The sequence below is a fragment of the Mustela nivalis genome, assembly GCF_964662115.1.
Source record: "Mustela nivalis genome assembly, chromosome: 18".
In the NCBI taxonomy this organism is placed as follows: Eukaryota; Metazoa; Chordata; class Mammalia; order Carnivora; family Mustelidae; genus Mustela; species Mustela nivalis.
Genome location: NC_139037.1, coordinates 56,008,708 through 56,025,537, shown reverse-complemented (window position 1 = coordinate 56,025,537; position 16,830 = coordinate 56,008,708). Strand labels below are relative to the sequence as shown.

Genomic DNA, 16,830 nt, shown 5'->3' with positions numbered 1-16,830 from the left:
CCGAGATGTCTCCAAGTGCCAGGCACTATGCTCAGGGCACCTGCCTGTTAGCTCCCAGCTACACCAGGGACTCTTCTAACCCTATTTCCCAGGCAAGTGCTTGAGGAGTTCACACACAGCTAGTAAGCAGCACGGCCCTGGAGATAGCATGCTGAACCTCTCGTTACCACATCGCCCCTGGAAATGCCACATGCTGGCCCTGCCGGGGGCCCTGTGCTGTAGCCCCTGCAGTCTGACGCCTCTGGGCTCACATCCTTGTGCCGTCACTAAGCAGCCGTGTCACCCCAAGGGAGCAACCTCCTATCTCCGAGCCACACTGTCGCCCTCTGTCCAGCGTGGCTCCTGGGAGTCCCTACCACCATGTGCCATCAGGAGGGTGACAGAAGACACGATGGCGGGCGTTCCTCCTCCTTGGAACACTCTGTGGGGAGCCTTTTTAAAACAACATGGACTCCCCAGCCTCAGGCCTGTAGCTATGCAGGGAGGCCCAGGAGGATTGGAGAAGCCTCTGGAGGTTTTCAGGCTCTTGCGGCTGATCCCAACGCACAGACTGTGGGTGGCCGCGCTGGACCGGAAGTGTGCACGGCTGTGCACGGGGAGCTGGACACATTCAACCTTTCCTAAGTGGTAGCCGTCCTGGTGAGCCTGCTGTTATTATGAGATACCAGAGTACTGTGGTTAAGGAATTCCGCAGCGAGGGGGCGCCTGGGTGGCTCAATGGGTTGGGCATCTGCCTTCAGCTCAGGTCATGATCTCAGCATCCTAGGATCGAGTCCTGCATCGGGCTCCCTGCTCAGTGGGGAGTCTGCTTCCTCCCCCTCTCTCCCCACTGCTTGTGCGTGCTCTCTCTTACCCAAATTAATTAATTAATTAATTAATTAATTCCACAACCAGGAATCTCAAGGGGGGGTGCACTCCTCCTTTGGGACATATGTGAGGCACTAATAGTAAATTCATAACAACAGTAGCAGCTTCAACTTGCTGAACTTGACCATGGCCAGACCCTAGTCAAATGTTTCGAACCCTCAGGAGCAAACTGGCCCAGAAAGGCTATGTCACTTCCCCGAGGTCACACGGCCGGTGAGGGCGGAGCTGGGCTTTCTAGCCACCCAGAGTACCATCCTGCTCCAACACCTCCCTCTTCCCATCTGTGAAGTGGGGAGACCGGCAGACTCAACACACAGTGGTGCCTGGGGGATTCCAAGCGTCAGGATACAGAAGGCACGCCGCCCGGTGCCCGGCCCACAGTTAAGAGCGGATCAAATGTGTGCTTTCTGTCACCAGTATGTCCCCATTTCTGAGGTGAGGAGCCTAGAGGTCCTGAAGGTGTGTTGGTCTCCTTTAGGCAGTCATCAGAGATGGACAAGTGATTGGGCTGGGAATGGGATAAGAGAAATCACCAAATCCCATGAAATAAAAAGCAAGACAGAAAGCTTTGCACATAGCAGGATGCTGATTTTGTCAGAGAAACTTAGTCGTAGACATGTAAGCACAGGCACATACCCTGGAGGCAAGATGAGGCGGAAGCCAGGGAAAGCCCAGACCCAGGATTCAGGGGGACCCGAGTCCCAGGCCCAGCCCTGCTCCACCGCCTCCCTGTGTGACCGGGGGAAGCCAACCTAACCCCTCGGGGTCAATTGTTCCAATGCCCATAAAATGGCTAAAATACCCTCTCCTCTACCTCCACAGGAGCAGGGCAGAATTGGAAGTAACACAGCCTAAAAGAAACCATCCCGTATACAACGCACAATCAGTGTGCGAGAAAAGGAGCCGACCATTCGTAGAGTGACGTCACATGCTGACATAGCGCCTTTCAATCTCCCCAGTAAAGTCTCAACTGGGACACAAAAATGACATTAAGAATGCCCAAAACACTGTCATTGTTATAATCAACCGTAATTACCGACGGTTCGAGCTGCAAGAATTTCAGATGCTCATTGGTCTCTTTGGTAAAAGAATCAAATCCGCATTATCTGGACCCACCACAGGCCTCCCCTTAGCGCCCCGTCCTCCCCACTCGACAGCCGACACGGACTCACCCCTTGGCCTCCTCCTGTCTTGGAGTGCCAGGTCCCTCTTCTTTCCCTTCTTTCTTGGTTGCCGGTTTCCGGGGGGCTGGGAATGAAGTCAGGCAACTGTGGGTCCCCCTCCTGAGAGCCCCCACCAGCCAGTGAAGCCAGGAGTCGGGGGTCAGACCTTCCACAGGGCAGGGTGCGCTCTGGGGAAAGGCCCGCCTGCCTCCTCCCTGCGCGGCCGGGAGCCGAGGGGCGGCAGACACTCACCGAAGAAGCTGCTGACCGTCTTGGGAGCTCTGGGGGGTGGCTTGGCTGGGTCCTCCTCCTGAGCCTCCTGCTTCCTGGCCACCTCAGGCTCCGAGGTGCTGTCCGGCGGGGAATCTGCTGCTAAAGCGAGAGACGTCGGTTGGGGATGCCAACTTTCACCCCGGGACTTCGCTGGTCGCCCACAGCGTTCTGACTCCACAGACAGAAAACACCCGTGGTTCCACCCTTTTCCTTTCTGTGCGTAAGTGCTGAGCCCCTGGAGTCTGATGCCTTTCTGTCAGTAGTAACAGAGTTCTCCCTAGCATCCGGCCTGAGACCGGAGACTTTACGGACAATGGTTTAAAAAGAAATCCCAGCATGATCTCAGTGGGAAGAAAATATTCCCACTTCTGCTGCAGTTGGCAGGAAATCAAGTACGGTCCGCATCCACAACCCCATTTGGCTGTGTCGCACATAGGAGGTTCCCAGGCACCCGGCTGGAGCTAGAATCTCAAAAACCCGCAGCTCCGCTGGGCTAACTTCAACTACCCCTCGGTTAGTAACGTTTAGTACCCGTGATTTCTCAAAGATACAAGTATTTTGTTGAGGGATGACTGGCTCTTCTTTCCCATGTGCACGGTGGGGGAGGCGTGGATTTTAGCCGTAAAAACAACAAATAAACAACGAATGCAGTAAAACCTCTGATTCCCTTAGAATTTGCATTTTAACAACACTTTTGAGTCTTACTTAAAATTAACTGGCCTCAGGAAGGCACCTGCGTGGCTTAGTCGGTTAAGCGTCTGCCTTTGGCTCAGGTCATGATCCCAGTGTCCTGGTCCTGGGATCGAGTCCCGCATAGGGCTCCCTGCTCAATGGAGAATCTGCTTCTCCCTCTGCCCCTCACCCAGATTGTGCTCTCTCTCTCTCTCTCAAATAAATAAAAATCTTTTAAAAAAGAAAATAAACTGGTCTTGTAAGATATCCGACCCAAAACCAGAGAGCCGGGGCCACTGGGGGACTGGAAACTCACAGGTCTCTGGGTGCTCAGGGGACGTCACGGGCTGCTCCCCTCCCTCTGCTTCTTTCTTTTGGGTCACTTCAGGCTCTGTGAGGCTTTCTGGTGGGGTCTCAGCTTTGGATAACAGAAAAGTCACATGGCAAAAAAAGAATTATTCTGATCCCCAGGGACATTTCAACTCCCGAGACGTCCCGCCCCCAATTTGCTCCTGTGCCCATCAAGCATGTCTGTAAAGCGACGGGAGGGGTGAGCCCGCTCCTGCCCAGCCCCAGGCACGGCCGGGCGTCCACGGAATCCACACCCTGTGCATGAGCGCCTGGGCAGCCAGAGACGGACACAACCAGCCAGTGTCTTCTTACCAACATCTAAAATTATTCACCACAAGATACGACTGGGAAGAGTTATAAATGTACATGATAACTTGATGTAGGTAAAAATGAAGTATGTTTTAAACTGGAAAAAAACCCCAGACTTCCAGGACAACAATACACACTGTGTAAGCGAACTTGTGAAAAACCAAGCAGCTTCCTTGCCCTCCCATGGCCCCAGACATTGACGCTGGCTAAAAATGCACAATTCACAGCAATGGTGGATACGGACTAAAAGACGGGGAGCCTAGCGAGGGGCTTTTAGTAAACAAACACTGGCGTAAGTCAAGGCTGCACACGGGCCCCACGGGACCAGTGGTTGTTTCCTGTTCCAGGGGACACTGGGGACACCTGCTGGTGACGGCGGGAACTACTAGCTCGAGGTCTTCCAGATTTCAGCGTCCTTAGCCCCCATGGCCTTGCAGCTCCTGCCCTCACCTGTCCACAAGGCTGGGCTTCCTTCCCGTGGCTGCACAAAAACCAGTGTGAACGGGGAACGGGGGATTCCAAAGTTTGGGCAATTGTGCGGAGAGCAGGACACATCCTCAGTTAGAAACTCACTGTGATTAAGGATGAAACAAAGAAGAGTACTTTCCTTTCACTGGACAAGTGCCTTTTTATCAAATGCCCAAGTTTCTAGAACATCAACAGTTGTCTGGACATAGCTACTTAATAAATGGCACCGTTGAGGTGCTGGCTCGAAGGGGCCATCATCAATTTACTTAGACACTAAGGGTGCTGTTGCAAGACTGGGGATCTCTGCCTCCTGGTCACGTTTCTAAGAACAAAGAAGTCGTGGAGAGGAAAACATTCTCCATCAACACAAACCGAAAAACAGGATAAAAATGGGAAACTGCCTATGAATGAATCCTAAATTAAAGTGGCCCAAATGATTGCATTTCAAAACGCTCTCATAACCCAAATGCCTGTGTCGGTGTGTGGGCTTCTGACGGACACATCTGGATTCAGGGACACAGACATCAGACCGGGGATCCTCACAGCCTGGCCTCTGGGAGAGGCCCCCACCCTTCCAGATTCCCCACCAAGCACCTTCCAACTCTCTCTCTCTCTCTCGCTCTCCCTCCTCCTGGTGCCTCACCTTCTTCCTCCTTCTTCCTCTTGGCCTCTCTGTCCTCGTCCTTGGCCTGCTCCTCCAGGACATCCTGGATTGTCCGCTTAGGAAGCTGCTTCCGAGCTGGAAAGACAAAGGGCTCAGCATGATTGACCTTGTGGGCCCATCTACTCCCCAACCCCGTCCCAATGAGCTCAGGCCACTATGATGGGGCTCCCTGAGAAGGCTGCAGGACCCTCTCCCCTTCTGCCCCAGGCACACTTCATCCTTCAAGCTCTGCTGCTTCCTGGCTGTGTGACCCTGAGCAGGTTACTTAATCTCTGTGCCTCCATCTCCCGAGTGCACAGAATGGAAACAATCCCCAAGTGTAAGTGATGCTAGGACATGTTCGGCCCAACACCGAGCCGACTCAAGCAGCTGCCCTTAGGGCCTCATCAGCACCCCTGGGATCTGCCATCAGATCTTCCAGAGCCTCAGAAGTCCACTTGCAGTAGGGAAGCAACAGGCCCTGACAGGGGCCCTTGCTCGTGACGGATGGGACCTGGCACATAAACGCAGTAACTGCCCTAAACATCCGTCTTCTGCTGTCCGTGTCCCCTTCCCCGAATCACTCACCATCGTGCTCTCTGCACCCCGTGCAGACACACGCCGTGTGTCTGAACGCTTGTTTTGGAGCTCCAGAGGGTACTTCTAGAGGCCTCTAAGCAAGGTGCTCACGCATGGTGAGGAACTCACTGAGGCTACGGCTTTTTTATTGTCACCGGTCCCCTTGCCCCTGGCCTCCTGGACCTGGTAGCTCCCTTGCACGGTCACAGAGGGGTCTACTATCAGCTGCTGCTGGCACTGTCCCCCCTTACTCAGAAAGCTGGCCACGTTTCCCCACCCCACCCCCCCATTCCAGAAGCAAGTCTTTTGCTGCTGTGCGACCTCACCTCTCTCCAGCTGACTTTCTAACTTCCCACACCTGACAATCCTGCATTCCCAGCATGGCTGAAGTCCTGCTGTTCCCAAACACAACTCTGGGCCCTGGCACTTGCTGTTTGGGGGCCCTCCACACCAGAGTGCAGAAGTCCTTTCCTCTTAAAAGAATTCCCTGACACCCCCTGCCCCCAGGAGCAACCTCAGGGTCAGCCCTGAGCTTCTGGCACGCCCTGAGCCACTTAGCTATTTCATGATGAGCCCCTCCCCCTATTCTGCAGCCCTCCTGTGGCACCCCAGTAGCCCCAGGACGAAACCTAGGCTCCTGGCCTAGTGCGCGAGGCCCTCTGGGGGCCAGCCCCACCACACACTGTCCTCAAACTCACCCTGCTCCCCAAACTGTACTCGATCCCCCAGAAAGAGGCCAGCGTGTGCCACCCCGAGTGCCACGTGGCTCAGCTCTGAGGGCTGCCCATGGCTGCCCGGCTCCCCCACCAGCCCTGCCTCAGCCCGGTCAACACTACCCCACCTTCCATGGCTCGGCTCAGGTGTTATCCACTCTGTGCTCCTATAGTGCCAAGCCCCATTACCCCTTGAGACTCCTTTTCTTCTTTTTTGTAATCCCAAAAAACTTATTTTAAGTTTTTTATGCAAGTGTAATTCACGTACTATCTCTTAGTTTCAGCTGTGTTATGTATATATATTTTTTAAAATTTTAAGTAATCTCTCTACCCAACGTGGGGCTTGAACTCACAACCCTGAGATCAAAAGCTGTGAGCTCTTCTGACAGCGCCTTCCGGGCGCCGCCAGGTGTGTTGTTTCTCATACTAGCACCACCCCATGGAAATAGACGGTGAGCCACAGACCTGATCTTAAACTTGCCAGGGCCTATACTGAGAAAAGAAAAAAATCCAGATACGCTTTGTTTTAATAACACAGTTTATATAACCCAATGTATCCAAAAACACTATTAACTCCAACGTGTTGTGTTTTCAATGTTAAAATAACGAACGCTCTCTTTTCCGTGCTGTCTTCGAAGCCCAAGGTGCCGTCAGCACATCTCAACTGGGAGCTAAGTTTTTCTCAAAGACAGCGGATCTGTGTTTGGATTTCACAGAATTTAAAGCCGAAGAAGATTTATGCACCCAAGTCCTTCTAAACGTGCCTGAGAGTCCTCGCTGACTCAATCCGGCATCCGCTTGCACACTTAAACTTAACAAAAATGCTGCAGCACTGAACATTGGGTCCCTCGGCCGCACCTGCCACACCTGTCACCGAGCATCACGTGAGGGTCTCTCACCGGTGCCTCCCCACCCCGTTCAAAACACTCCCGATCCCTCGGGGGGATCCCCCGGGGGACAGAGGTGCCATTCCTCAGGCTGGCTTTCCATGGACCTTCTCCAGTGTCCCCACTGGGGGTCCCCAACCTGCTGTGCTAAGCACCAACACACCAAGCCATCAGTGCCCTGAAAGGCCTTCTCAATGTCTACTTCCTTCTGCCGTTAACCCTCTTCCTTGTCCTTCAGGGCTCAGCTGGGCGGATCTCTCTTCTGCAAGTCTCCCTCTTCACTGTGCTCCCAGAGTGAGCCATGCTGCCTCCCTCACGGCCATACCCGTGGTCACAATAACCAACACATCCTGAGCACTCGCTATGGGCCGGGTCCAGGTCCAAGTAGTTTCCGCATATTTCCTCTTAATCTCTGCATGAGAAATGCTGTCATTGTTATCATCCTTGTTTTACAGATAAAGTAATGAAGCTTTGCTTTGATTTCTAAGAAGGTAAGTCATTTACCCAGGGTCACACAGCCAGTGGGTGACGAAGCCACGCTCTAAACCACAGCACTAAGATTGGAGCTGTCACGAGGCTGGCTGCCTGGTGCAGAAATCCTTGCAGGGACAAAGACAGGCAAGGGAAGGGGGCAGAGGCCTGTGTGTCCTCACCTGTCCGCCGCTTCGGGATCCCTGCTGGGGAGATGTCCACAGGAGAGGTGCTGGAGAGGGGAGGGCTGCTCTCGGGCAATGTGACAGGGCTGGGAGGGGAGACTTGTGGAGAGCCCGGGGCAGGCTTCTGGAAAGCAAGAAAAAGCAATTCTTGAGTGAGGAGAGGAAAGAGTAGCTACCTCCTTGTCCTTTTCCAGTTGGGGGTAGAGAGTTCCCTGTCCTCGTTCAGGGCTCCTCTTCTCTTAACCCGGGCCTTAGCCTCCTTACCCTCCTGTGAAATTTCATGGCACCAGATGTCCCCATCAAGGACAGCAATAACAACTCTCTTTTTTTTCTAAAGTAACAGAACTTTTGATTTTTAGCTAAACATATAATGGCCCAACTAAAAACCACATTTCACTGCCTCCCCTGCAGCTAGGTGCAGGCCAGAGTCTAAGAGCCACACTTCCCAGCCTCCCTTGCAGCTAGGTATGGCTGGAAGCCCGAGAACCACACTTCCCAGCCTCCCTTGCAGCCAGGCATGGCCAGGAGCCTTCTACACAGTGCAATACAAGGGATAAGGGTGTACACTTCCCATGGAATGCCTCGCTCTTCTCACTAGCCAAAAATGGACATTTGCTTGGACAAGGGAATCTAGGATAAAAATAATGGTACAGAAGCAGCCTGCGTCTTTGACGCTGAGAGACTGCCATGCTAATCCTGGACTTTTTGTGCTCATTAGAAGGAGCAATAAATTCCTACCTTGTTTAAGCCCGTTATTTGTATGTTAGTTTCAATCCCTAACTCATCTTACAGGGCCCTCTGCCCGTTATTAAGTGACAGTCTCACAGCTTCATGCCTACCCCGTCCACTCCCCCTCATGAGGCTGGGACTCTGCAAACCCCTTTCCTGTTCTGGCAGAAAGTTCCAGGGCAGGCAGCACCACAACAAGGCATGAGAGGGGCCTGCGACAGGCAGATCCGATTTACAGCATTTCCAACACTCACGGGGCCCAAGACGTGATGCCCCATGGATGCTGTCACTTGCCACCCAGCGCCTGTCACAAAGATCTAACCAGGCCCTCAGGCACCACCTGTAAGCTCAGAGAGCCCAGCGGGCACCAGCTGGCATCTGAAGGTCTCACTGCCAGGTCCACAGCTCCCAGGGTGGCAGCTGCCCCCCACAGCTGCCACCTCCATGATGCCTTCCAGTTCTCTTTCGCTCTTGCAGTGACCCGCTTAAGAACTGCATACCTAGTTGGTAATTCTTTGTCTTAAACTCTCTCTGCTCAAATCACTCATGTGGTTTCTCTCTATTTGCACCCTGATGGGTGGAGGCCCCAAAAGGATGTTGGGAAGGCTCAGGACCCAAAGCCACCTCTGTCCCTCTCCTGCTCAAAACTATTCCACACATCCCTAGCGGCCACGGGGAAAAGTCCAACCTCCTAAAGATGGCCCCTTCTTGTCTCTGGAACCCGTGAATATATTTGGTTACATGGCAAAGGGCAATTAAGGCTGCAGAGAGAATTAAGGTCACCAATCGGTTGCCCACTGGGCGACTTTGGAGCAAAAGAAGGAAGCAAGCCAAGGTCTCTGGAAAAGGTGAAAAGCCCTCTGACAATAGGAGAGACGGGATGGGTCTCTGAGCCCTAATTCTGGCTCATGCATTGTTCTCAGATCCATAGGTGGACTCTTCCTGCTCAGAGTCACCCCGAACGGTAGGTGCTTCCGGGGGGCATATGGTACAGGTGGGGCGGCTGAAGACCGAGGGCCAGAGCCTGCCCCAGGCCATGGGGCACAGGTGGAGCAGAACTGCGCAGACCAGGCCGTCCCTCTGCTCCAGGGCACGGTCGCTCAACTCGTCCACCACCTGGGGCATGAGCAATTGAGCAGCTGGCCTACACTCCGCGTCAGAGGCTGCTGGGAACGATGGCTTCTTCCAGTCACAGTGGGCAGGCTTGTGGGGACCTACCTGGCCTTTGGAGGGCGTGAGGGCCTCGTCCTCCTCCTCCCCTTCACTGCCCAGGACCCGGGCCACCTTCCGCCCCGGCCTCTTCACTGGAGAATCGCTCTCAGGCACCTCTCCATTCCGCTCCTTCAGTGCCATCCTGGAAGGTGGGAAAATGGGGGTGCTCTGGCAGGCAAAGAGGGGGTCCTTCCCAAATGTTCCAGCCTTTCCATTAGGTCCCATTCCTTTCCTTCTCATTCAAGCATCCCATGAGCTTTTTCTAGGTGCTCCTTAGCATACATTCTTAATCGTCCATCCACAGCTTGAGACTATCCTTCCCAGCCTCCCCTGGAGGTGGGAACAGCCTTGTGATGGGTCCTGACCGAGACAATGGAAGGGATAGGACTGATGCATGCACCTTGCTCCTGAATGCCTGCCCACAGTTGTCTGACTCCCGGAACTTGGACTTGCCAACTCACTTTGACAAGGCGGAGACCCTGGATGCAGCTGTGCCTGAAGCCAGCCAGATCTATGCCTTTCGATGTCCCAATTACTGAAGTCAAAAAATTCCCTTGAGGACTCCCAGACATTCTGAGCTGGGTTTGACACGCTTAGAGCCAAGGGAGTCCTGACTTACAAAGGAACAAATTCACCATGTCCTCGTCCCATTACGTACTTTGGAGGCGGCTCCGTCTCTCTGACGCTGTTGGAGGTCTCCTTCTCTGGCTTTTTCACTTTGCCCTCATTCTTGGGGTAGAAAAATGACCTGGAGGAGCACAGAAGGAGGGGAAAATGGGAACGATAACTGCATGAAGAATCAGGTAAGTGCTTCCGATGTGCCAAAGCCTCTCTGCACTGGGGAGTCAGTGGAGACAAAGAGAGCAAGTCCCCACCCTCAAGGGGTTGACTCCGTAGAAGAGGCAGCTGTTAAATAACTAAACAGAAAAGGTCAGGAGGTGTGAAGTGCGCTAGAAAAAATCATTAAGGCAAGGTATTGTCCCTCCGCTTGAGACTGGCCAGCCCGAGTGCTGGCTTCCAGAGAACTGAGCACTGACGAGGGACCACAGAAGGGTAAGGTGGAGAGGCCTCACCCGCACTCTCCTGACCCGGGGATGTTCTGCATCCCTACTACGAGGGGATGAGAGGCTACCTTGCTTCGCTGCCTTGAGCCCCCTCTAGTTATGAGAACAACATCAGACACATTGGGGGACCGTCTGCAGGTATCCTGACAAACAGAGTCCGAGAAACTGTCACCCGGAACCACCAGAGGGAACCGAGGGGGCACGATAACTAAACGTAACACAGTACTCCGAGCTGGGTCCTGGGAACAGAGAACAGCATTAGAAGGTACACTGGGGAGGTCGGAATAAAGTGTGGAGTGTGGTTAACAGGAACGCAACAATGCTGGTCCCTCACTGTGACCAATAGGCCACGAGACGTCAACGGTGGAAGCAGGGTGCCAGTTTCCAAGAATGGGCCCTATTATTGCTACAACTTTTCTGTATGTTTAAAACCGGTCCAAAATTAACACATAACTAGTGGTCAGTCAGTCAATCAACTGATCAAGCCCAGCCCAGCCCAGCCAGGGGCAAAAAAGCCATGGAAGGGCACCATGAGCCCAGGACAGACTATGCCCAGACTCGTCATCACATGAGAAAAACGCAGCCTGTCATCTGTGACCTCCCAGGTCTCAGCTGGGGCAAAGAGGGGGTGTCGGTGTCCGGTCTAGAATCCATCCCCTCCTTCTAGGAGCAGCCCCTCCACCATCCTATCTGAACACCCTCTCGAATTCCAAACCCCGAGGTCATTAATTCTGGAAGGTTTCAACTACACAAGCCATGTAACTCCCTGTCTGGTTTTCCTGAAGCCGGCTTGTAAGACAGGCTTTCCCGCTCTGGACACCACTGATGTTTCAGGCCAGATCATTCTTCGTTGTGGGGGGTGTCAGCAGCAACTACGCCCAGCCCATCACAAGGCCCCTTCTCCCCCTAGTTGTGACAACTAAGAACATCTCCAGACCCAGCTGGCTGTCCCCTGGGCAGAGGGGGTCAAACACTGACTGTGAACCACTAGGTCAGTGTTTCTGAACCTTCAGCTAAAAAACTCTGGTTGCACCACCCATCCTCCCGATTCCAGGCCCATGTTCTGCACTGCTCGGCTTCCGGAAATTCTGATTTGCAGACTAACTTGTGTTCTTCCAAGAAAAGGCACAGAAACAGAGAAACAGAGATCTCAGCGCTTGTGAGACGGTGGGGCGGGGGCGTGGGTGGGTTCTCACCTGATACTTCGCTGCATGATGGGCCAGAATTCTCCCTTCCCCTCTCCTCCTCCTCTTCTCCAGCCGCTGCTCCTGAAACAGAAATCCAGATCCTTGGTGAGACTACTGGTTGAGCACAGATCAAAACACGTAACCCTCCTTCTTTCAGAGAGAAAAAGAAAGAAAAAAAAAATCCATAAAATCAGAAACATGAGTTTCCTCACTGACAAGAAACTCCCATTTTGGGGGCACCTGGGCGGCTCAGTGGGTTAAGCCTCTGCCTTCGGCTCAGGTCATGATCCCAGGGTCCTGGGATCGAGCCTCGCATTGGGTTCTCTGCTTAACGGGGAGCCTGCTTCCCCTGTCTCTCTGCCTGCCTCTCTGCCTGTTTGTGATCTCTCTCTGTCAAATAAATAAAAATCTTAAAAAAAAAAAAAAAAAGAAAAAAACCTCCCATTTTCATGACCAAACTGATTTGCTGCCGAGATTTATGAGTGAAGAGAAAGTCCCAAGTCAGAGCAAGATAAGAAGCCTCCCTGATCATATGAAGCCTGCTTCTCATCTAATAGGAAGGCACAATGAAGGCCTACAGGTATTTTTTTTTTTCCAGTTTTGTTTGGGGTTTTTTGGGGGAGAAGTTAAGTTTTAAGATCAGCAAAAAACTGGGGCACCTGGGTGGCTCAGTTGGTTAAGCGTCTGCCTTTGGCTCAGGTCAAGATCCCAGGGTCCCGGGATGGAGCCCCGCTCAGTGGGGAACCTGCTTCTCCTTCTCTCTCTGCCACTGCTCCCCCACTGTGTGCGCACGCACACACACTCTCTCTCTGCAAAAATAAATAAATCTTGTAAAAAAAAAAAAAGATCAATAAAAAACTGTTTTTAGGTGATTACATAATATCCTCAAATAACTCTGAAACATGGCAGTCCATTAAATTATACCCACTGGTGTATACAGACCAGCTGCTGAGCAGTTTCTAAGGGATGTTCTTACCAGAAACGAGGAGCAAAAACATCACACAGATCTCAGAGAGTTACGTACTGTACGATTCCATTTATGGAACGTTTTCCAAATGACAAAACTTAGGATGAAGAAGAGATCGGGGGTGATCAGAGCTTAGGGACAAAAGATGGGGGGGTTAGCTATAATGGGGCAGCACAGCTAGAGCCTTTGTGGGGACAGAACTGTTCCGTATCCCGACTGCGGTGACGGTTACACAGATCTATACATGGGTTCAACCGTGCATGCGTGTGTGCACACACACACACAGCTTAACCAGCTCTGTGGTCTAGCTTAGGGCCCAGCTTCCTGGTTTTGATACTGGACTACGGTTATGTAAGATGTCACCACTGGGGAAAATAGGTGTGTACTATTTTTATAACTTCCGGTAAGTCTATGTAATCCTTTCAAAATAAAAAGTTAAAAAAAAAAAAAGGTAGAATGAAGACATTCTCTATGTATGTCCTGCTACAGAAAGACGTTCTAGGTATTTTAAGTCACATTTTAAACAGTAATAATAAATTAAAAAAGGAGGCAGAACAGCGGACATAATAAGCTACTGATTTCATAAGACAGGAGAAAATAGAGACCAATCTATTCTTTGGTCCTGCTTTTGTTTGCAAAACAAAAACTCTGGAAAGATAATCAGGAAGCCAACAGAAGTGGTCAGGGGGGGCACATTAGGTGGCTGGAAGTAGGGGTGTGAATGAGACCAGTCACCGCATAGCTCTATCCCGATTTTATTTTAAACCCTGCATATTTCCTATCCACTCAATTAAAACAAACAGTAAATCCAGACCCACAGAACTGTTCAAATTTTATGATCCAACCTCCTACCCCCTTCCTCCAGGCTCCCTCTGGGGAGTACCCTCCCTGACCCCCAGGAGCCAGTCCCCTCCTGTCTAGATCTGAGCACTGGATTGATGTCTAGAAGCCTCCCCTGGGCACCTGCTAGAATAAACTCCATTTCCTGACCTCCTGGGGCAGTTAACTAGTACTTCTCACACATAGTGTGCCGACGCTGTGACCTCCTGATGACGTCACAGTTCATCTTTTCAATCAGACTGGGAGCTCCAGAGCTAGGGGGCCAGGCTTATTTCCTCCCATCTCCTCCAAAAGTTATTTCCCAGACTTCAGACATCCTCCATAACTGCCTTTGAAATTTCAACAGAATCTATGTAAAACCTGGATATTTTTTTTTCACTTAATATTTTTTCTGTAAAAAAAAAAAAACCAACTTTATTAACTGGGGTGCTTCCTAGGAACCAGGTTTTATATGAATTAATTCCCACAAAATCTACAATTCGTTATTATCCTGATTTTATGAAGGAGGCAAAGGAAGCAGAGATCAAGTGATTTGCTCAAGGCCACACAGCCTAATGGGTTGTGAAGCCAGGATCTGAAGACAGGTGTCCAGCTCCCAAGTCCATGTCCTTAACCACTACCAATTCTTTTTTTTTTTTTAAGATTTTTATTTATTTATTTGACACAGAAAAAGAGATCACAAGTAGGCAGAGAGGCAGACAGAGAGAGAGGGGGAAGCAGGCTCCCTGCTGAGCAGAGAGCCTGATGTGGGGATCGATCCCAGGACCCTGAGATCGTGACCTGAGCAGAAGCAGAGGCTTAACTCACTTAACCCACTTAACCAACTAAGCCACCCAGGCACTCCAAACACTACCAATTCTTGAGGGTGATGAGGGCAGGGGTCCCCCTGTATTGGGACTGAAGGGGTGGTGGGTGGCCCTTAGATCTTGAGGCTACTGAGACACCCAGTGTAAAACAATCACGTTAACCAATACCTCCCAGCAATTCAAGCAAACATCTTTCATTTTTCTCCCCATGTCGCCATCGAGAAGACAGGCACAGAAAGATACTTGGAATCACAGAGCTTGTAAGGGGCAAAGCGGGGGAGCTGGTACAGTAGCGACAGAGAGCTAAGATGGCAGCTAACATTCTTTTTTATTATTATTTTAAAGACTTTTTTTTAAGATTTTATTTATTAGAGAGAGAGAGCATGAGCCGGGTGAGGAGCGGAGGGAGAAGCAGACTCCCTGCTGAGCAGAAGTCCAATGTGGGGCTCGATCCCAGGACTCTGGGATCATGACCTCACCTGAAGACAGAAGCTTAACCCACTGAGCTGGCAGGCACCCCTTTCTAACTGTTGCTATGCCCCCAGGCCCAATCTTTAGCCCCCTCTCTGTCCCATTTATATCTGCCCCCTTTAAGATCTTATCCAATCCGATGGCTTCAATGTACTCTGTCAGGGCCCCCAACCGTGTCACTCTGGCTGTCGCTAGCCCTTAAACTCAAGGGCACATCCTGCTGGCTTTCTGGCCAGCATCCTGCTGGCTTTCAGACATCTAGATGTCTGACCAACATTTCCAGCTCATTGGGACCAAAACCAAAGTCCAGTTTTCTGTCTCTCTCTGTCTCTCTCTCTCTCTCTCTCTCACACACACACACACACACACACACACACACACACACACTATTACGTCTCCCATCTCTGCATTGGTAGCTTCTGTCATCCAACTGCTCTGGTCAAAAACCCTGGACTCTACTTCATGCCTATTTAACTATTAAAAATAAAACAAAAGAAAATACGACAATATTGGGAGCTGGTGAGGATGGGAACAATGGGAAGTCTCACACTTTTCTGGTGGGAATTCAACATGGTATGGGCACTTCTGGAGAAGCCTGGCAGTTTCTCAGACGGTGAAGCGTACGCTTACCATATGACCCAGCAACCCCACTCCGAGGGCGTTCCCCAGAGAACTCTTATGTGCACACAAACCCCTGTAAGCCAATGTTTATAGCCGTGGACCCGTTTATCGTCACCAAAAATGATCCAAATGTCTTCCCATGGGGAATGGACAAACCAACTATGGTACAGTATACAATGCTTTTACTTGCCGAACAGTATCCCACTATAGGATGAACTAAACTAATTTACACTCCCACAGCAATAAAAAGGAGTGGTCGGGTGCACTGCAGGGAGGCAGAGGGAGGGATGGCTGCAGGTGTACCTAGGGAAGGGAAGCCCGAGAATCACTTTTTGGAGTGATGAAACTGCAGTATCTTGATGGCGATGGTGTTCACACAATTCTACACATTTCAAAATGGACAGAACTGTACAATGAAAAGAGTAAGTTCACTTATTTTTTTTTATATTTAATTTTTTTTATTTAAAAAACAAAAAACTGAGTGCCTGGGTGGCTTAGTTAAGCATCTGCCTTCAGCTCAGGTCATGATCTCAGGGTCCTGGGATCGACTCTTGCGTCGGGCTCCCTGCTCAGTGGGGTGTCTGATTTTCCCTTTACCTCCCCCTACTTGTATGCTCTCTCTCAAATAAATAAATAAAATCTTTTAAAACACAAAACCAAAAACCCTTGGATTGTTGATTGACCTGATTCACTTTTCTCAAACCCCAAATTCACTGACCCATGAATCCCAAGGGTGCTGCCTCCCACTGCTCAGCATCCCACTGCTCAGAGCGCAGGCTGGGCCGCCCCCACGCCCAGTCGGCTGAGCTAACCCTCACTCTCTTCCTTCCCTGCAGTTAGCACAACTAGACCTGCCAAATTAGAATTTGTGTCACTCTCTAGAGTAGTGCTTCTAACACAATTTTCTGTGTGATCGAGACCTTCTGTACCTGTGGAGTCCAAGGAGGTCACTCTATCCATATGTGGCTTCAAGCATTTGAAATGCAGCTAGTGCCACAGGGGAGCCGAGATTTTCATCTGTTTCTAATGAGCTTAAATGTAAGTCCCTATGTGGGGCTAGCTGCGACTCTGTTTAGCAGTGCACGGCTAAAATGAGCAGTTCCATAAATATAAGGATTTTGTTCATTTTGTTCAGTGATATGGCCACAGGACTTAAAACGGTGCCTGGTATTGAATGCATTGGCCCATATGTATGCCTTTATTTAAAAATCAGGGTAACAGGGGTGCCTGGGGAGCAAAGTTGGTCGAGCTTCCAACTCTTGGTTTTGGCTCAGGTCATGATCTCAGGGTCGTTATATCGAGCCCCGTGTCGGGCTCCCCACTGGGTGTGGAGCCTGCTTGGGACTCTCTCT

At 51.2% G+C, this 16,830-nt stretch overlaps 1 protein-coding gene across 2 annotated transcripts in view; it reads right to left on the bottom strand.

Moving 5' to 3' along the window:
* Positions 1–16,830, bottom strand: part of LIG1 (DNA ligase 1) — a 37,298-nt gene that overhangs the window by 18,328 nt on the left and 2,140 nt on the right. The window contains exons 2-10 of one of the 2 annotated variants that reach the window (XM_082710514.1): positions 12,433–12,582; positions 11,783–11,854; positions 10,181–10,270; positions 9,529–9,664; positions 7,579–7,705; positions 4,747–4,842; positions 3,292–3,393; positions 2,283–2,402; positions 2,040–2,115 (exon numbers count right to left, since the gene is read on the bottom strand). In XM_082710514.1, coding sequence (XP_082566640.1) covers positions 2,040–2,115; positions 2,283–2,402; positions 3,292–3,393; positions 4,747–4,842; positions 7,579–7,705; positions 9,529–9,664; positions 10,181–10,270; positions 11,783–11,799 — 764 coding nt within the window. In that variant the 5' untranslated portion in view covers positions 11,800–11,854; positions 12,433–12,582. The remainder of the gene's footprint in view (positions 1–2,039; positions 2,116–2,282; positions 2,403–3,291; positions 3,394–4,746; positions 4,843–7,578; positions 7,706–9,528; positions 9,665–10,180; positions 10,271–11,782; positions 11,855–12,432; positions 12,583–16,830) is intronic. The other variant, XM_082710513.1, reaches the window with a different exon arrangement.